The 22,196-nt window shown below is 27.7% G+C and overlaps 2 protein-coding genes across 4 annotated transcripts; one reads left to right on the forward strand and one right to left on the reverse strand.

Moving 5' to 3' along the window:
• The first annotated feature begins 1,110 nt into the window (after positions 1-1,110).
• spel1 (DNA mismatch repair protein spel1) lies at positions 1,111-15,346 on the forward strand. Of its 2 annotated transcripts, XM_089228011.1 has the most exons (16): positions 1,111-1,477; positions 2,686-2,735; positions 9,111-9,234; positions 9,301-9,434; positions 9,507-9,620; positions 9,712-10,068; positions 11,031-11,212; positions 11,296-11,493; positions 12,829-13,174; positions 13,239-13,413; positions 13,479-13,700; positions 13,801-14,033; positions 14,094-14,185; positions 14,304-14,526; positions 14,614-14,682; positions 14,742-15,346. In XM_089228011.1, exons 1-16 carry the CDS (start codon positions 1,444-1,446, stop codon positions 14,862-14,864), a joined length of 2,676 nt encoding a protein of 891 aa, XP_089084137.1. In that variant the 5' UTR covers positions 1,111-1,443; the 3' UTR covers positions 14,865-15,346. The 2 variants fall into 2 exon arrangements, with proteins under 2 accessions (XP_089084137.1, XP_089084138.1); XM_089228012.1 differs by lacking the exons at positions 1,111-1,477; positions 2,686-2,735 and adding an exon at positions 8,905-9,040.
• LOC149056225 (uncharacterized) lies at positions 2,867-14,855 on the reverse strand. Of its 2 annotated transcripts, none has more exons than XM_089228010.1 (2): positions 14,723-14,855; positions 2,867-7,552 (listed from the first exon to the last, which is right to left on the reverse strand). In XM_089228010.1, the coding sequence occupies exons 1-2, from the start codon at positions 14,732-14,734 to the stop codon at positions 3,080-3,082; spliced, it is 4,485 nt and encodes a 1,494-aa protein (XP_089084136.1). In that variant the 5' UTR covers positions 14,735-14,855; the 3' UTR covers positions 2,867-3,079. The 2 variants fall into 2 exon arrangements, with proteins under 2 accessions (XP_089084136.1, XP_089084134.1); XM_089228008.1 differs by lacking the exon at positions 14,723-14,855 and adding an exon at positions 7,642-7,797.
• Positions 15,347-22,196: the final 6,850 nt, after the last annotated feature.

Consider the following 22,196-nt stretch of genomic DNA (forward strand, 5'->3'; position numbering starts at 1 on the left):
AAATTTTTATTATCATTTGAATTTTAAATATTGACAAAAATTCGTCAAAACCATGAATATTTGCAAATTATTTTGTAGTTCAAAATTCAATTGAAAAATAAAATATTTGTTTCAAAATAGAATATATGACAATATTTAAATATAATATATCCTAGACTGACAAATCAACTCCGTTCAGAATCGTTTTTCGTATACAAAGATACCTATCATTGCATTCAAATCTATCCTACCCTAGTCAGAGGTCCACCCCACCACCTATAATGTACAGCAGAGCGACATCCACTTACTCACTTTTTTTAAAATTAATATCGATCAAAATTTATTTGTTGGGTAGAAAAGCTTGAAAGTTTAATACAAGGCTCCAAACACATTGTTACAATAGGAGTTGGAAAATAAAATAAATTCATAGGCACAATTTTTTTAAAAAAATATTCAGTTTGAATTTTGACAAAATACGTAAAAATCACAAAAATTCGCAAATTGTTTTAAGCTAGAAATTCATGAAAATTTTTTTTTTTAAATCTAAGATTTGAAAATTTTTAATTATCTATAATATGGTTAGATTCAAATTTAATTACATCCATCACAGTGACCCACTTGTAACCTACTGTATCTACAGCAGAGCGACATCCACGACTTACCCGCTTTTTTACTGATATTTTATTTGATTGATTTTGACATTTAGTCATTTTTTCTCCATACCCAAAAGTCATAAATTATGACTCCTAATACTTCAACCTAACATTTTAAATTTGTTCAAAAAATGATACTACTTGTTTTTAAGGAACTGTTCTATTAAATAAATCTTATCATTATTAATAAATAATAGTTTAATTAGTAATAAAATACTAAATAGTACCTACATTATAAAATTATAAATTTATAATACACTTACCGACTTCCCTAATATGTTCATCATACATATATAAACATAACAAAACAAGACTTTATTAAAAAGATTATTATCAGAAGTTTAAATAGATGTTCTATGGGATAATCCAGTGACTATACTGCAAAGAGGTTATACAAAACGTATTCTCAATTCTGTGCGATAGCAAACGCGACGTCGTCTATTTTGGCGCCAATTGATAAAGGAATATCGTCATATCGTGTGTGGTGGCGGCGTGGTGCGGAGCACATTTTAAGACTTAAGTTGTAACTTGTAGAGTTTTAGCACAGATAATATTATTATAATTATATTTATCTAAATCTAATTTTATAATATTTCTGTGGGTTTTAGAAGCGCCAGACACGGTTAGAAATATCTTCAATCGTGTCAATACTGAATACTGCTAACTGACAAGTGATGAACTATGAAGTGACAAGCCACAACTTACTTGTTACTGACTAAAAAAAACTCGTGCATTTTAAATATCGTTGTTGTATTCGACCTGTTCTGACTCGTACTTGCCTCGCAATTATCGTCGATTGTTTGCTGACGAAATGTCCAAAAAACCGATAAACCATTTGAATTTGGGTAAGTTAATACCTTGATTTATCAGAAGACAGAGACACTTAACTGCATTGACCAGCAGATACGTTTTATTTGCTGAACATTCCCGAAAATTTTAATCCATCGATGAAACATAAAACTGAGATTGTGATTTATACTAGATAACTATACAAATTCCATGACAAATCCTCATTTGTAGTGTTATTCCAGTCCTTGATCAGAGACCCAGGCACAAAGATTTCAATCTGTTTTTGAAAAGACTTAAATTGTAATGTTTTATTAAAATTTAGTCTCCAAGATAGAAGAAAAATTATAAAAAAATTTTCTGATTTTGAGTACACCTTATATGGTTGCTTTTTTCCCGACTATTATTTCTTAGTTATGATATTGTTAGTATATTTTACCATCCTCCTTTTTTGATTTTCATTTGTGCCATTTGTGGCTCCCCCAGATTGGAGTTGAACTGTTTGTTCACTGCTTGTCCACCATGCAGCATTATTGTATAAAAAAATACACTTGAGTATTATTTCCCCCCCCCCTCAAGCCATAAGCTAAGTTGTTACCTCTGACTTACTATCATTCTCTTGCTATTAACATATTAAAATGTATTTTTAAATTTTTTTTATAATGTTTGAATAATAATAAGTGTGTGTACGACTGTCGGCTTTACCTATCCATTGCTTGTTATTTGATTTTATCCCATAAACCAGGGGTGGCAAACCTTTTTTGGGTTTAGTGCTAAATTTTTGATATCAAGAGTTTGACAATTTTTCGCGAGCTCTAAATTTATAAACATCGAATAGAAAATAATAAATATAGTTATAATAATATTGTTAAATAATCAATTTTACATATAGGGTTATAGGAATATTAAAACTTTTAAAATGTTTAAATTATATTTTTTTGAATTTTTCACATGCAAACTTAGCCTAATTTTTCGCGTGTCATTAGAATTTGCCCAATATGTCACTTATGGCATGCGTGTCGTGGGTTTGCCACCTCTGCTATAAGCCCAATTTCGTCTTATGAGTATTATAATTGTATAGGTAACTTATTTCTACATTTTTTGGATGAAACTTATTACTGTTATTGGTTATTTATTAGGAATGTTTAATCCGTGTTTAAGTAACATGTTTAAATTAAATTTTATATGCAATTATATTTATGAAATCTGTATAATTATCCATGTTAGTATTAAATATTATATTTAGGTATATATTCTTTATTTTCAGATCCAGAACAGCAAAAGACATTTGTTCGGTTTCATAAATCATTACCTGATGTAAGATGACAATTTTTAATGAGTATCTATTTATTCTAATTTATAATCTATACATTGATTAAGAAAATAAATAACATTGAAAATATTAAAATAATTAAAAGTAAAAAGTAATATGTTAAAAAATAAGCAACTTTAATACTACTGGTATCTTTATTCAATAAATTAGTAAAGTAAATAAGTTTAACAAATTTTTAAATACATTTTAAATATTTACATTATATTAAATAATTTTACATTTAGTAAAACAAAACAAAACAAACAACTTTAAATAAATTTAAACAACTTTTCAAATATTGTTAGGTATAAATATTTTATACAATAGATCGGTTAGTTTGTTTAAATATTTAACATGGGTTTCCAGTTATGCTTGAAAAGCCTACTTTATCATTAATATTAGATGCTATCTGTTGAGCTTTATTCTTGGCATTTTCAATGGTACCTTTAAATTTATCTCCAATTTTTTTCCAAACTGAAGATTGTGTAGTTACGTTTTCTGAGAAATGATCATTATCTGAAGTCTGATTTTCAATTGTATCTTGTACAACTAATTTTGAATCTGTTTTTAATAATTTAGAATCTATAAAATCAGATTCTGGTTCAATATATTGTGTGTTTTCATTAGTGGTTTTTGAAAAGTGGGACTCTTGTTGACTTGTTTGTATAGGCATGCTTTTTATATTATGGTTAGTTGAATAAACTCTTTGAACATTGTCATTGTTTATGTTTACTGAGCTATTTGCGCCAAGAATTTCATGTTCCAATTGACCTAATTTATCGAAGACACTATTGTATTGAGAGTTGATAGGTCTATTATTATCTACTGATAATTGTCCAGTTTGTGATGACAATTTTGATGATTGAAAGTCTATATTTCCATATTGTTTTTTGAATGTTGGTTTGTGTCCTTCAAAATCATTTGTATAGTCAATAGTTTGTTGTCCTTTAAATGCTGGATTTTTCATTGACTGATCAAGATATGTTTGGTAATTAGTATACACATTTCCTTGGTTACCGTCAACATTAGTTTGTAACTGATCTGCGTTACTCAAATTAATATTTTTTTCTATTGTGCTTTGACTTTCAAACACTCCAATACTTTGCTGACCAACATATTTATTATTATTCATATTTTGTTGACCAGGCGTTCTGATATATTCTGTGGGTTGTTGTCCTAGTACTCCTAGGTCTAATAATTGTGATGTTGTACCATAATTTGATTTAAAAAATTCTGATCCTTGGATTTGCTGCCCAGGAATTGGTTGAGAAAATATTTGTTGACCCATCCCATATTGTTGACTTGATTTTTCATTTGTATTAATATTCACTGGCTGTTGTCCTATCAAGTTAAGTTTATTCTGATGAGATTCACTTTTTTTAAATTGTTGACCAGCTGGTTTATGTGGTGCATATAGGTTGCTAATGTCTACAGACTGTTGTCCTATTTGAGATGGTTTTGAATATCCGTGTAAGTCTACTGATTGTTGACCAACTTCTTCATGTGTTTGTGTTGAAAATGACTCAATTTTTTCAAATTTTTGACTACTTGGTGTTTTTGGTATGTTTAAGTTGCTGATGTCTACAGACTGTTGTCCTATTTGTGATGGTTTTGAATATCCATGTAAGTCTACTGTTTGTTGACCAACTTCTTCTTGTGCTTGTGTTGAAAAAGACTCAATTTTTTCAAATTGTTGACCAGTTGGTTTATGTGGTGCATATAGGTTGCTAATGTCTACCGACTGTTGTCCTATTTGTGATGGTTTTGAATATCCATGTAAGTCTACTGTTTGTTGACCAACTTCTTCATGTGCTTGTGTTGAAAATGACTCAATTTTTTCAAATTGTTGACCAGTTGGTTTATGTGGTGCATATAGGTTGCTAATGTCTACCGACTGTTGTCCTATTTGAGATGGTTTTGAATATCCGTGTAAGTCTACTGTTTGTTGACCAACTTCTTCATGTGCTTGTGTTGAAAATGACTCAATTTTTTCAAATTGTTGACCAGTTGGTTTATGTGGTGCATATAGGTTGCTAATGTCTACCGACTGTTGTCCTATTTGAGATGGTTTTGAATATCCGTGTAAGTCTACTGTTTGTTGACCAACTTCTTCATGTGCTTGTGTTGAAAATGACTCAATTTTTTCAAATTGTTGACCAGTTGGTTTATGTGGCGCATATAGGTTGCTAATGTCTACAGACTGTTGTCCTATTTGAGATGGTTTTGAATATCCGTGTAAGTCTATTGATTGTTGTCCAACCTCTTCATGGATTTGTGTTGAAAATGACTCAATTTTTTCAAACTTTTTACTACTTGGTTTTTTTGGTGCATATAGATTGGTATTGTCTACAGACTGTTGTCCTGCTTGATATGGTTTTGAATATCCATGTAAGTCTACTGTTTGTTGACCGACTTCTTCTTGTGCTTGTGTTGAAAATGACTCAATTTTTTCAAATTTTTGACTACTTGGTGTTTTTGGTATGTTTAAGTTGCTGATGTCTACAGACTGTTGTCCTATTTGTGATGGTTTTAAATATCCATGTAAATCTACTGTTTGTTGACCAACTTCTTCTTGTGCTTGTGTTGAAAAAGACTCAATTTTTTCAAATTGTTGACCAGTTGGTTTATGTGGTGCATATAGGTTGCTAATGTCTACAGATTGTTGTCCTATTTGAGATGGTTTTGAATATCCGTGTAAGTCTACTGATTCTTGTCCAACTCCTTCATGTGTTTGTGTTGAAAAAGACTCAATTTTTTCAAATTGTTGACCAGTTGGTTTATGTGGTGCATATAGGTTGCTAATGTCTACAGACTGTGGTCCTATTTGAGATGGTTTTGAATATCCGTGTAAGTCTACTGTTTGTTGACCAACTTCTTCTTGTGTATGTGTTGAAAATGACTCAATTTTTTCAAACTTTTGGCTACTTGGTTTTGTTGGTTCTGAAATATGATCTATAACAACTGGTAATTGACCAACTGGTGACAGATTTGAGTTCAGTGTTTTCTGTTTAAATCCTTGGTTTGTAAAAGAAATACTACATTTCTCATCACAGTTAATTTGATCTTTTGTATTTTGACTAAATGAATTGCTCATAAGGGGAGTAGTGGTTTCTAATTGTTTTTTATCATTAAATACTTGAGAACTAATTGGGCTGGTTTGATTGAATGTATATTTTTGGTTGTTAAAAAATGTGTTGTAACCATTGAATTTTTCTGTGTCCCCTTGTGGCAAATAAGTAGTTTTCTCTGAATTAGTATCTTTAATTAATGTCGGATGGGCACTTACTACACTAGATGATAAATATTCTTTTTTGAAACTTTTTGAATACCCATTTGGAAGTTGTTTTGTTTCTTCAAATTCCACAACACGACCATTTTGACCATCATTATTAGTAACAATTTCTTTTTTTACCTGAGTAACAATATTTCCATTCTTGTCTCTAAATGTTGATGTAACTCCTGGTACATTTGTCAAACTTTGATCTACTGTAGACTTAAAATTCGATTTAATTCCTAAGTTTTCTCCATTAGTAGGTATTACTTGTCCTTGATAATTTTGGAAAGATTGACTATATGAACTCAATTCGCCATTTGATAATTGTTCACTGTTATAATATTTTTCTACATTCAATGGTTTTTGAACAAATGTAGTAGGTTGAGATGATCCTATTACGCTAGATGATGAATATTCTTTTTTGAAACTTTTTGAATACCCGTTTGGAAGTTGTTTTGTTTCTTCAAATTCCACAACTCGACCATTTTGACCATCATTATTAGTAACAATTTCTTTTTTTACCTGAGTAACAATATTTCCATTCTTGTCTCTAAATGTTGATGTAACACCTGGTACATTTGTCAAACTTTGATCTACTGTAGACTTAAAATTTGATTTAATTCCTAAGTTTTCTCCATTAGTAGGTATTACTTGTCCTTGATAATTTTGGAAAGATTGACTATATGAACTCAATTCGCCATTTGATAATTGTCCACTGTTGTAATATTTTTCTACATTTAATGGTTTTTGAACAAATGTAGTAGGTTGAGATGATCCTATTACGCTAGATGATGAATATTCTTTTTTGAAACTTTTTGAATACCCGTTTGGAAGTTGTTTTGTTTCTTCAAATTCCACAACACGACCATTTTGACCATCATTATTAGTAACAATTTCTTTTTTTACCTGAGTAACAATATTTCCATTCTTGTCTCTAAATGTTGATGTAACTCCTGGTACATTTGTCAAACTTTGATCTACTGTAGACTTAAAATTTGATTTAATTCCTAAGTTTTCTCCATTAGTAGGTATTACTTGTCCTTGATAATTTTGGAAAGATTGACTATATGAACTCAATTCTCCATTTGATAATTGTTCACTGTTGTAATATTTTTCTGCATTCAATGGTTTTTGAACAAATGTAGTAGGTTGAGATCCTATTACGCTAGATGATGAATATTCTTTTTTGAAACTTTTTGAATACCCATTTGGAAGTTGTTTACTCTCTTGGATTTCAAATGCATGAGAACTTAGGCCGTTTTCCTTATTATAAGTTTCTTTTTTTACCTGAGTCACAAGATTCCCGTTTTGATCTCTGTATGTTGTGGTAATACCTGGAATACTTTTCAAGCTTTGGTCAACTGCTGAACCTGATTGTAAATTGAATTTTGTTTCCATATTTCCAAAATTTGAATTAGAAGGAAACTGAGATTTCTGGTGTGAAAAATCACTCTGTTGATATTCTGATGAAGTGGTTTTTAATCCATTTATTATTGGACTGGCATTTGTTGACAATCCAATGCATAACAGCAAATACAATTTGCAAACCTGAAATTTAAATTTAAAATTATTTTTAGGTAAATATTAAAATAAACTAAATAATATTTCATTCATCACTAAATTAAGTTTATTCTTACTTTAAGCATTGTTTGCATTTTTTTCTTAAGTTATTTGTATTTATAAGCTTAAAATAATTGTTGTTATATTAAACACTGTTCACATAAACCTAATTGCACAGAGTTAAACTTAAAGAGTGATCTAAGTTTAAACATATTCTTGAATTTATAGAATACACTGTCGTGTTTATTTGTTATAGTCTAAAAACCCAATAAATAATAATCATGAATTACGGGGAAATGGAAAATAGTTTGTATTGTTTGGACCTTGAACTGTTATAGATAACCTTAACCCCAAAGTTGTTTGAGAACTATGTTTTGTACATAGTCCATTCAATTATAAGTAACAATAATACCTTAGTAATAACCAATATTTTTAGATTGATATGACATACTGTTAGTTATTTTATTGTAATATTCATAGGCATAATTGGGTCACATTTTATAGTTTTAACTTAAATTTTTTTAATGAAATTTATATTTCAATAGAAAAAAATATTAAAGTTCCCTTGGAGCTCATTGAAAATATTGTAATTTGTAAGCACTAATTTCCCTAATCTCTGTCTTTTGTTAAAAATTGTAAAAAGTAATCTGTAAACCATAAACATTAATTAAAAAATTAGTAGCCACATAGATGAATCACTGTAATAAAACAATCACTTAAATCATTCTCTATTATAGGTTTGAAAATATATAATTACCTATTCATTATTTAATTTGTATAAAAAACTTAAAATCTAAAAACCATTTTAATAAAATTAGTTTTATTCAGAATTGTTTTTAAGATTATAATAATAATAATACACCCACTGCCCAGGGCCAATATTAGAAATCTAAATTTATATTTACTGACAATTTTTTGTAAAAATTTTTCCATGCTTTTGCTACATTTTGTTTAGAGAATTCTGAACCCTATGCTATTAATTTAATTAACTTTTATTCTTTTATTATTTAGTTTTCTAATTACTATCTATTGATTTGAAACATATAATCTTTATTGATATTTACTAGGTTGGCTGCAAGAAAAAAAAAATTAGCCATTGAATTTCAATTATATAGTGATAAATGTATTTATAATTTTAAATTTCCGTCATATATGATAATTAATGTTAATTGTACACCTTTAAGACAAACATTTAATTTACATATCTATTTCATACTCTTATTAAATGTAAAAATGTTATCAGTAGATTATTTGTGTATTTAAATTTATTGATATAGTATAATATTACAAAAAAATATTTTACTATTAAAAAAAAAAATATATATTTGAGTAATGACCCTAATGGCTTTGAATAATATTATGTCCTTGTATTAAATTATTATTATTGCGTTTTATAACATTTTATCTATATGAAATGAGTTTGTTCAGCCTTTAAATGAAAATGTGAAATCCCAGATTTCAGTAAAAAAGATAATGGTATACAATTAACACATTTTAATCTTTAGTAGTATTGCCTTGAACTCATGTCTTGGAGATTTAATTTTAGAAACCTTTAACGACTATTCGTTTTTTCAATCGGCAAGATTATTATACTGTCCATGGTCAAGATGCTACTTTTGCTGCTAAAGACTTTTACAAGACAAATCATTCGATAAAAATTATTGGGTCAGGTAACGCTTCTAGTAATAAGTTATTAAGTATAAATCTTAAATAAGAAATTGATTTTATTAATTTAGATGATGAGACACTGGAATCATTGATATTCAACAAAGCTAATTTTGAAGCATATATAAAACAATTGTTGTTGATCAACCATTACAGAGTAGAAATTTTTGTCAACAAAGGTGGAAAATGGGCTTTAGATTACAAAGTATGATTATTTTTGATGATTTTACTCTATAAAATCTTAACATTTTTCTGAATGTGAAAATTAATTATTTAGGGTTCACCTGGTAACTTATCTCAGTTTGAAGACCTTCTGTTTGGAAATGTAGAACAAATTGAAGCAAATATTGTTATTGCTTTAAAACTAAGCCCAGAATTCAAAAACAACAAGGTTTAACTATATACATAAACAACTTGATACTATATAATATCTCAATAAAAACAGTTATGTAAATTATTTACCTTTATTTTAAATTTTTTAGATAATTGGATTAGGAGCAGTAGATACAGTGGAAAATAAATTTCAATTAAGTGAATTTACTGACGATGAATATTTTTCTCACACTGAATCAATAGTAATTAAAATTTCGCCAAAAGAATGTATCCTTATGACGGATAGTAGCAATCCTGATGTAGAACAATTAAAAAAAGTAGTAGAACGTTGTGGAGTGCTTGTAACAATGAGGAAAAAGTCTGATTTCGGCACGGATACATTGATACAAGATTTAAACAAGCTTATTATGTTTGAAGAAGGACAGCAACCAAATGCTCATACTTTACCTGAATTACAACTTGAAATTGCTTCTGCTGCTATAGCAGCAGTTATAAAATACCTCGAAGTATGTTATATACTTATATTATTTACCTATATAGAGTGATCCATTTAATGTAAGACACTCATATATAAACAGAAATCACTAATGTTTTTGAAAAAGATTTCTTTACATAATTCTAATTCATAACAAAAGAATATTTTTGGAATAAAATTATATTTTTATTCATATCATTTTTATGTTTTTTATTCTTTTAAATGACAACATGTATGTTCCATTTCATATTCTAAAGCATAATATTATTTATTGTATTCTATAACAAAGGTATTCAAACTTTCTCATCCTGTGGTTCCTATGAGTGTTCACAATATTTTTACGGCCACCAAATCATTATGAAAAAAAAACAACACACAAATACAATATGGCCAATATGTAATATGGGTGATAAATTACTGATAATAACAGTGAGTACTAGAAATAAAACTTAAATGTTCGCGTTATTAGGTGTGCCGTTTTCATTTCCATAATAATTGTAAATAATATTTATAATAATTATACAAAAGATAGGTATGATGTTGGTTTATGTTCCTTTGACTCAGCTTACTTTGCAAACTCTCGCGACGCCCCTGGGAGTTTGAATACCTCTGTTATAAAAAATCACATATTGTACTATTAATCTATTAATTATAAATTTATAACTTAAGAGGATGTGATACACGTATGTATTGTGGCCATCTTACAAGTATGTAACTAGCAAATGTTATGCTCAACAGATCACGTTTAGCTCCATTAATTTAAAATTTAGTATGAATTGATCTCTTATAAAATTTAAAGGTAAAATTATTATCTAGGTAATCTCAAATAAGGAATTTAAAGTGCATGTTGTCATTAAATAGGTACAAATTAAAAATGTTTATAGTTTTTGATATAATGATTGTCTTTTGTTTAATTTATTATATTTATTACAAGATATTATGTATATTATCTAAAACAATATTTTATTTTGTAATAAAAATTGTAAATTACAGTTGTCATCTGATTCGGATAACTTAAATCAATTCAGTGTTGATAATTTGGGATACGACAAATTTGTTCATTTAGATAGTGCTGGTGTTCAGGCACTTAACTTATTTTCCAATTCTGGTAATATGTCAAAAAATGATTCTATTTTTGGAATTTTTAATAAATGTCGATCACCACACGGGCAAAGGTTAGTTGAATTTCTTTAGTACAAATAAAATTTTTAACCACTCTAACTCAAAACACATTCAAATTTTAAAAATCAAATATTAGATTGTTAACTCAGTGGATTAGACAACCGTTGAGAGATTTGAATAAAATTAATGAACGTTTGGATATTGTTGAAACTCTTGTTACGGATACAGATATTCGACAAGAACTATATGATCAACATTTGCGTACAATACCTGACCTCCAAGCTCTTATACGCAAGATTCAAAGAAAAAAAGCTAATCTACAAGACTGTTATAGGTAATAAAAAAAAATTTTGATAAAATAAAAATAAAAATTTACTACTAAAAGGGAGGATGTTTACACATTTGTATATTTTTTCCTTTAATAATAAAAGTAGCAGAATATAACAGAAATTTATTTTGTTACCTTTAGAACGCAAAGGTAAAATTATATGTTGCATATTATGTTAGCATATTTCAAGCTTTTTTTTTCAAATCATATTTTGTTTTATATTTTAATTTGTTGTCGTAAATTTTAATATTTAATTGACACAATTGTTTAAATTACTTATAACGAGTAATATTGATGTTTTAGTACAGAAATATTTTATGATGTACCTATTATAAATAAAAAAGAATTGATTTTTTGTTTGTATTGGATAGGCTCTGAAACTACTGGCCAATTTGAAAAATTGTTTTACCATTAGAAGCCGATCTTATCTTTGATGAACATATGCTACTTGTTATCACAGGAAAATGATTCATTCCTACGGGAAATGGGTAATAGAATGATGGGTAGCATGAATTATCCTTCCGTACTTATTTTTTTCACACAACTTAGTTGAACCGATTGAATTGAAATTTTATTTGGGTATTTGATGATTTCCTGAATTATTTAAAAAATACAAATAAACTTGGTAGGTAGCGCTACTGTTCGTATGTCAACTACTAAACAGTTTGAACAATTAGGTTGAAATTTTGTATGTTTATTTCCATAGTTTCACAGACACAAATGTATTAAGCCTACCTGCTCTATCTTAATATACATTAACCACATTATTTAAGCAACATATTTTAATTTTACTATCTTTGTAATTCAGTAACTAGTAACTGTAATAGTAATATAAATAAATAAATAAATAATACAAAAGCTTGAAGAACAAAATATTAGAAATGTACAAGCTTGTGCTAAGGAATCGAGCTCTGAACGTTACGAATGCCTTAGGAATTAGAGAGAAAGACAACAGACGTCAACGGCTAGAGTTCGCCATCGAGTTTCAGCTCACAGTAACAGATTGACTTACCAGGGTGACTGAATTTCACTTACTGCTGCAAGTTACATCCAAAAAGATTTGAACAATCACAATTTTTTAAAGGGTTTTCATTTTTTAAGGGCAACGAAGTGCACAGGGTCAGCTAGTATTTTATGTGTTCAAATTTTATTACATACTATCTGATATCCCGATGTATATTTTAATTCTTTGTTGCATATTTTGATGTTTAATAAGTATGTTATTACATTTTATAGAACATATATTAAACTTTCATAATGCATAAAAATCCACCCCAAAGTGATTAAATGTGTTGCTTTATTATTTGATTAATATAAGTATTATTGTACTGCTTTATCTAGGATATATCAAGCAATACAAAAGCTTCCAGACCTTGTACAAACATTGAGTAATTCTGATAATAAAACTCTGAATAATGTGATTACAACTCCATTAAAAGAACTTGTGGATGACATGAATAAATATCAGGCTATGATTGAGGAGACAATAGATTTCAAACTAGTTGAACGAGGCGAGTTTCTCATACAATCTGGATTTGATGAAGAATTGCAAGAAATGAGAAATCAAATGGATGACTATGAATCAAAAATGAAATCAAATTTGACCAAAACTAGTGGGGCATTAGGAATTTCTGTAAAATTAGATTCAAATTCACAATATGGATTTTTCTTTAAAGTGTTATTAAAAGTAATTCCCTGTTATATGTGTATTGATATTTGAATATAATTAAAAATTATATATTATGTTATAGGATGCCAAGACTGTCTCAAATAATAAATCATACGAAGTTTTAGATACCACTAAAGGAGGAGGCATGCGTTTTCGATCATCTAAACTAACTGAACTTAACACAGATTATCAGAGTATACATAAAAACTATTTGGAACATCAAAAGTCTATTGTAGTTGAAGTCATTCAAACAGCTAGTATGAAAAACCTTATATTTTAAAAACATTCCACAATTACCTATTTAATCATTGATCATATGTAGGTAGTTACAGTGCAACCATACTAAACCTAAGTCGAACCCTAGCGCAATTAGATGTTTTAACAAGCTTTTCTATGCTGGCAGCCAGTTCTTTACGTCCATATGTAAGACCGAGTTTACATCCTCAAGGTACTGGTTTCTTAGACTTAAAACAAGTGAGGCATCCTTGTGTTGAAGTACAAGATTCGGTGTCTTACATACCTAATGATGCTTACTTTAAACAAGGTCAGTTAATAAATACAGTTTAGATATTGTATAATGTATTAATTTTATTGATTAGTGCCATTTAATTGATGTATAATATATTAAATAAATTAAATTTCAGGAAAATGCACATTTAATGTAATAACTGGTCCAAACATGGGTGGCAAAAGTACTTACATAAGAAGTGTTGCTGTGGCCGTTTTTATGGCACACATGGGAAGTTTTGTTCCATGTGACGTTGCTGAAATCAGTGTGGTTGATGCTATTTTAGCTAGAGTTGGAGCAAACGATTCCCAGATTAAAGGATTATCTACGTTCATGGTTGAAATGATAGAAACTGTATCTATACTCAAAGTGGGTTAACAATAAATTAAAATGTCTATACACCTAGTTTAATTGATGTTTTCAATTTAGAGAGCTACTTCAGAATCATTAGTAATAATTGACGAATTGGGTAGAGGTACATCAACTTATGAGGGTTGTGGAATTGCCTGTGCTATTGCAGAGTAAGTGAGAGTATTTTATTTTCTAAATATAACACTAACTTTAATGGCATAAATGGATAAAAGCAAATCATAACAATTTAAGATTGAAGCTAAGTAAATTGTATTTTATATTCTATAGACGTTTGGCAGCTGAAACCAAAGCGTTTACTTTATTTGCGACTCATTTCCACGAATTAACTAAACTCCACGAGACTATACCAACTATCACCAATAAACACGTCTCCGCTGTTACAACAGATGATAGTCTAACGCTTTTGTACCAAGTGAAACCAGGATCTTGTGATAAAAGCTTTGGTATTCATGTTGCAGCTATGGCAAAATTTCCAAAAAACGTTATTCAAGTATTTACTCATTATCATCTTAATCAACATTTTCTAAGTATTATGTAATTTATAAATAATAATTTTTTCTTATCTTAAACCCATTAGGAAGCAGTAAAGAAACTTACTCTATTAGAAAGTTTTCAAAGTAACCAAATGATGGAAGACAATCAGAAAGTAGTTAAATATACTATTTATATTAAAACTGGGTACTCACAAATTTTATCATTTTTTAGGAAATCAACGAAGCTGATAAAGAAAAATTTCTTAACGAATGTAAACGTTGTGCACAAGAGTGTAGCTCATCGGACGATGAGTTGTTTAATTGCATAAAAAAACTGAGAACTGAGTTCCTATAATATTAGTATTCAATTTATGATAACAATAATTTTTTTTTTATGTACAAACATCTACTTGTTCATTAATTTTTGTAAAGATAAAATTAATGTTTTGAATGTAACAAAACATATATAGTAATTATATTTATTTGTGCTTATCAATTAAACTAAATCATAATACTATCTTTTTATACTTTATTATAATACATCCACTTAATTATTTTTTACAACTATATTTTATGAATACGTCAACAATTATTTGTACAAAACTTGCAATTTATTATTTTTGATTAATGTTAATACATTCAAAATAGATTATCATTTATGTATTATTTTAGTCGTATTGAAACAATTAATTCAAATTCTTAGACATAAAACATCAACAATAAGTCCAAATAAAAGTGTAATTTTAGTTTTGAAAGCAATATTTTTAAGTTTCTTAGTTATTTATTCAATTATTTATGTACTTTTCTCCTATTCAAATAAACTTTTTAATCATTAAATTTGGTTATTATTAAAATATAAATCTCCATAATGTATTTTCTTAGAATTCTACATGTTAGATAATTCTCTCTCAAGAATGATGAATATATAATGTATATATTTCTAGAAAATTGTTTCTGATGATTTCAATTTTCAAATATTGTTTTTGATATATTATTAGGTAACAATGATTAATTAAATTTAAAACTATCTAATATAATGTAAAAATTTTATGCATAGTGCGTATTATATGTTCAAGCACGTTGCTTAAAAAAAAATTCAATTCAATGGCAAAAACACACCAAAATATACTTTTTTGAATAAGCTAACTTTTAGTTATTAATTTAGGGTAAAAATACAATTTCGACATTAAAATAATCTTTTAAAATTATGTAACATGCATTTATGTTATTAACAACAAAACACAATCATTAAATACTGTTAAGAATCTTAAGTAATCATAAAATAAATTATGTTGATCGTTATTGATATAGAATTACTTAAAAATTCCACTAATCAGAATTTTAACAAATGTATTATAGTAGATTAATACATTTAAAAAAATATCACCCTTTACATTCATATAAATCATATTGTTACAGATTACTAACCTAACCGTGATCAATGTGGAAATAAATGGGTAAATACTAAATTGCAAAACTTAAGCATAATAAACAAGTAGCCTTATAATAATTTACTCATTGGGTATAAACTCTAGCAAATAAATGCATTTATATATATAAAAATAAAAATAAATAAATATATAATATTATGACTTAAAAAAATAGTATTGTTATAAATAATATATCTGGAACAAATAGTAACAATTTATAATTTATTTAATTCTGTTTTTGTGCATTTTTGTAGTCAATAGTTTTCTTAACTTTCCCATTCTACCCGCAAATAAAAACATTTTATTAATGATATTAGTAAAAAAAAGCTAACATTGGTTTTTTTTTAATTGTTTTGGTTGATCTTATCTATACAGGTGTCAGGTGCCTTGTATTATTTTCGTATGTTTTGGATTGTTATATAATATATCTAATGCCAATTGTAATTTTTTTCACAGTGGGTACTAAGATACAGGTAACAAAAATATTCAAATAATTGATGAGGGTATTAAGTTTATAAAGCTTAGGCCTACTTTTTTTAATTGAGGCCGCCCCTCCCATTAATTGAAATTCAGACTGCATACAAATTATGTCTCGATTATCTGAAATCAGAATATGCTTCAATTTAAAACTAAATGCAATAAACAATCTCGATAATAAGCCCTCAAAACTCATTCATAGGGAATTGTCAAATGACTTATCAACATTAATCAGTTATGATTTAACTCAAATTCACAAAAATATGCACCACACCGAGCATCTGTAATTCTCAAGTTGTCGAATAATAGGTATATTATAGATTTAAATAATTCATTGAAAGAAAACATCAAAAATATCCAAGATGAAAAGTTTCTATTAGTTAACACTAATAAACAGTAACTAGTTTGAAGTTCTTAAGTCAAGTTAACACAATATTTGATGGAACTCTTAAAAGTTACCCTGTATTTTTCACAATTAACGGTTTATCAAATGGAAATTACACACCGTTTTCATTTTTTGTATGTGCAAAATTGTAGAAACTTCTTCCTTGTATTGAAAGATTTTTTTTTTTGCATAATTATCTATTAAAAACTTTGTATCCGATAAAAAAACAACTTTGTACCTATCGTCATATGATTTGAAAAAATATTTCTACGTATTTAACTAAATTAATTTAAACATTATTTAGAAATCAAAGTATACTATGCACGATGCACCCCACTGATATAATATATAACTTTTTTTTTTGCTATTTTTTTACTTATTCTTTTATTCATATATTTAACGACGAAAACAATATTTTTGATGTAGGTACATAATATTATATCGGATACAATTAGTATGTTTGTTAAATATTAACGGGACATAATTCGTTTGAAAAAGAGATCTTGGGATGCAATTCGTTTGCTTCGCATATGCAACCTCTATAAGACGCAGCAATCGAAAATTGATTTTTTTTCCTTTTCCCACTCTTAACCCAAACTATCATAAGACTAAGACAGGAATATATTAAACTACCTACCACTCATAGTGTACCTATGAATATATTATACAGGGTGATCTGTTTAAGGCTTATGATTATTATTTCAAATAATTTTTAATTTTTCGAAATACAGTTTGTAGACTAATTTTCTAATTTTCTATTCCTTTGCAGTTCCGTAAGCACACAGCTTTAAAATAAGATGTATTACAGTTATAGCTGTAGCTCAAGAAGGGCTATTAAAATACTATATTATGTTAAGTATTACCATTGATTATATATATATTATTTATAATCGTAATTAAACCAACAAACAATAATTCCAAGTGGGCCATTCACCCATGCCCCCTTCAGCTACGGCACTGATTTGTAATAACTTATGATATTATGTTAATATAAAATTGATTTATTAAAATTATTACTTGATGGCTACAGACACCATGTCCATAAGAAAAGTATTTTAAAAGGTAAAAACAAAATTAATGAAGTTACTCTCACATAAACTTTTTTTTGCTTTATTTTTAAATAAATCCACATCATCTTTTACACTTTTGTATCAAAAACAAAATCAACTGATTTTATGAAATTGAAATTTTAGGAGCGTTATTATATGACGTGGAATATGGTATAATTGGTGTACAACATTTTACAATACTTTCATCGACAAATATTCCATAAGATATGCATTTTGTATTATCTATATTTGAAATGCCATGCCAAAATATGTAAAATAAAAAATAGATCATCGAATCATATGTAGGTACCTATCATTATGAGGTGATTCGTGGACCTAACACTGATGACATTTTTAGAAGGATGTTGTGAAAAAAAACATAAATAGCTAGATGGACCAATGAATGTAAATCCTATTTCCCGTTGGCGATTTATAACTTATAAAGTTATAAATGATATAATAATAATAATATAGTATACAATATTAATGAGTATGCGGCTGATAACATATGCCCCTTTCCCACAGATACAAAATATAAATGACCTTAAAATTAACGTGCATGATATTTCATCTTAAACTTCTGGTTACTAATTTTCATTAGAATAAAACTAGATTCTTCATCTTTTTTTGAATAAATGAATTTTTTTTTTTAATTTGATGAGAAGCATTTTTTTACAAACATGTTCATTGAAATATAACATAATTATTATAATTTAAGCCTTCTCTCTTCTGGTATAAGGAATTCAAATTCTTCAATCATATCTTCTTTGTCAGTTTCAATAGAAATTTGCTGTTCTATGAATATCAACATCAATTCATCGAGAGGCACTTTTGAGTTATCACTGCAACTTCATTACGAACGCTGCACGGTAAAGATATTTTTATTACTTAATTATTGTTCACTGGTCGGTCATGACTCATGCTGGCGATCATATTAGCTCAGAATAGATTAAATTAATTTTACTATCAACTATTCAATTAGGTACTATAATAAACATAAGACTTCATTATTAAGACATTATAAAATTAAAGACGTTATCATCGTCATTTGTAGGAAAATATAAATAGTAAATAGTGTTAATACGTGTGTGAAGTTGGCCCACCCACTTTAGAGTAGGGACTTAAAATCTTCACCAATATTTTGTGAGTTATTTGCGAGAATTTGCGAGTTCACTTTTAGAATTTGGGAGTTAGCCGTTTATGAGCAGCAAGCAAAATAAATGTTGTCCTAAAACTTTGAAATTGGTATCAAACGAGAGCCTCTAATTTGCAAGAATTTGCGAGTCCACTTTTAGAATTTTCGAGTCGACTATTTACCCACAAAACCCACTTTTTTACCGTGAAGTTGGCCCACCCATGTTGTCCAAAAACTTTGAAATTGGTATCAAACGATAGCCTCTAATTTGCGAGAATTTGCGAGTAAGCCGTTTGCGAAATATTGATAGGTTAGATTACAAAAATATAATTTGTTTAAAAAATATTGATTGAATTAAAAAAAAACTGAGGATAACAAAATATAATCAACTAAAAAACTTAAAAACATGATGTATTAAATAAATATATCTACCTACCTCAGTTGATAAAAAAATATTAATTGAATAAAAATAACATTGGTTGATATATTAAAGGGAATTTAATTAGATAATATTAATTGAATTAAAAAAATTAAATTAGTTTATTTGATTAGTTTAGTTGTTTTTTATTTTTATGTTATTTTATATTCAAAATGGCTTTTTTATTTTGCGTATTTCGCGTAAAGTATATTTTTGCCTTCTATGTTTCATCTTTTATTTTTTACTAAATTTATAAATTAATCAAATTTGAATAATGATTAACCTAACATATCTATAAATATAAAAATTTAAAATATAAAATGAATTACATTTGTTTATAACAATTACACTTTAATCGAAAAAATCAATGAAAATAATGTGAAAATTCTGAAAGTGGTCTCGCAAATAACTCTACTCTACTAAGGTATTAGCTCAACACATAAATAACATTATAAACGTAACCTAACCTAATACAATGCTTTTAACATATTGTAACAATAGCAGTTGAAAAATATTAAAAATACATGGACATGATTTTTTTTTATAAACATTTAGAGTTCAAATTTCGACTAAATACGTAAAAATTACGGCAATGTTCAAATTATCTTCGATAGAAATTCATAAAAGTTTTTCTTTTTAGATCTAAGATTTGAAAATTAAATACAAGGTTTCTAAAATATTTCTACAAGCATTCAAAGTTTGAATTTTGACAACATACGTAAAAATCACGAAAATTCGCAAATTATTTCAAGCTAGAAATTCATAAAAAATTTTTTTTTTAATTTAAGATTTGAACATTTTTAATAATTTATAATATATCCTAGACAGATAAATCGTCTCCGCTCAGAATTGTTTTTCATATACATCGATATAATATCATTGGATTCAAATTTAGTTCCATCCATTACAGTAACCTACTGTACAGCAGAGCGACATCCACGACTTGCCCGCTTTTTTTTTCTTTTAATGTCACTATAACAATTTATTCGTTGGATATTCGTTGGGTATTCAAATCACCGAAACTCTCTCATCCAATACCTCTTCTCTCTAACAATCCCAGGCAACCCTGGCCGGCGTTTAAAGCGTAGCTGGCGGTGTGATCTACTAGTCGACTATATAGTTAAAAGTCCACTAATCACTACTATCCCGCCATGAAGTGCTATTATTGAGTAGCTTCTTTATTCAAGCCAACTATGGCCTATAATTATGCACCCCTCCGTTGTGCTTATTGTAAATATTTCTCTTACAGATTGTACAAATTAAATAGGTAAATATGTTTAAAAAAAAAATTTTAATATTATGTATATCTAATATTTGTATCAAAAGTGTTACATTAAAATAAATTATAGCGCAAATCGCTGAATCAGAATAGATTATATGCAGAGCCCAGTGTACCTATTTACTATTTATTTTAAAGGTTAAAATATGGACCAGCATGCTTAGTGATTCACCCTGTATATAAATGTATTGCGATTTGAATAATAATACTTATAATTTACTACGTCGTGTTTAATTTTAGATCAGTGGCTGGTAGGTACTGAACCGTATCGCTGATAAACGTACCTATAGGTATTGTTTTCAGATAAAAAATATAGGTACCTACTTCATTACTATTTAATAATTATCATTATAAAAATAATAAATAAACGTTGAATTGTCAGATCATCAATGATTAAAAAAATAAAATTCATACCTAATAATACGATAATTGTTTATCTCTATGGAGTTTATAGTCTAGATAATTTTGATATGACGAATATAAATATAAAACAACCTATTTACATATTAGATAGAGCAGGAGTACCATTCGGGATATGGTTACAGGTGACAAAATATACTTGTACACCTTTATTTTTTTCTGCACCTTATTATTAGTTATTTGATTGCCATTAAATCCGACAGCCGATTCGTAAAAATTAAAATATATTATAAACACCATAATGCGTATATTATAAAATATATACATATATTAATACCTTTGGACTGTGAATGTACCTAATTATATATTATTGGTATGCATAACAATTAACAGTAGGTATGTACATATATTATGGGAATGTGGCGAAAACGGTAATCGGTAAAAAACGACAAAGTTATAAGTTATAATAATTAATAAATAATATAGTATATAGTATTATTATAGTAATATTTTTGTGCCATTATTTAATCAATAAAATTAAAAACCATGATGATTGTGATTTTTAGATAAAAATACATTTTTGACGTTTTTTACACAAGAAAAAGCGGCATGACAATGAACAAAATTAGTTTGCTTATATATTTTGTCTAAAAAATACTTTAAAGTACCATTGGATTAAAACTTTCGGATGGCCGTGCGTATATACACGACATATCACACTACTTTTAGTTATTTTTTTTTTATTCCTCTTGAGAGTTTTACACCGGTTACGAAAAAAACAAAACCCGAAAGCTGTTGACGCGTTTATTTATATAAAAAAATTTTAAAACGTTAAATATTATTTTTTTATGGAAAATATGCATGAAAATTGAAAGGATATAGTTTATTATGAAAATCAAAACTGTATAGATTACAGCTTTAAAAAAAAACTCAATCACAAATCACAATAGCAATGTTCTGAGGTGAAGCGTCGTTGTAGTTCCCAGATGCGTAACCATCCAAGTATTTTAGTGACAAATCTTCTCTTCACCATAATTACGTTTAAGTCGTCAGTCAGAATTACATAGAAAAAAAAAATTATTTTCATTTTAGTTTTCAAAAAACACGACACTGAAAGTATCACAACCGATTATGTGCCTGCAGTTTAGGGCGAT

This window comes from Diuraphis noxia, unplaced genomic scaffold (assembly GCF_037042655.1).
Source record: "Diuraphis noxia isolate RWA-SAM2 unplaced genomic scaffold, SU_Dnox_SAM2 contig0004, whole genome shotgun sequence".
Classification (NCBI taxonomy): domain Eukaryota; kingdom Metazoa; phylum Arthropoda; class Insecta; order Hemiptera; family Aphididae; genus Diuraphis; species Diuraphis noxia.

What these genes read in the sequence shown, in the direction of transcription:
- spel1 (XM_089228011.1), top strand. Translation starts at nt 1,444, where the DNA reads ATGTCCAAAAAACCGATAAACCATTTGAATTTGG. An exon ending in TTCATAAATCATTACCTGAT is followed by an intron (nt 2,736 to 9,110) that starts GTAAGATGACAA and finishes ATTTAATTTTAG; the next exon opens with AAACCTTTAACGACTATTCG. An exon ending in TGATGGAAGACAATCAGAAA is followed by an intron (nt 14,683 to 14,741) that starts GTAGTTAAATAT and finishes ATCATTTTTTAG; the next exon opens with GAAATCAACGAAGCTGATAA.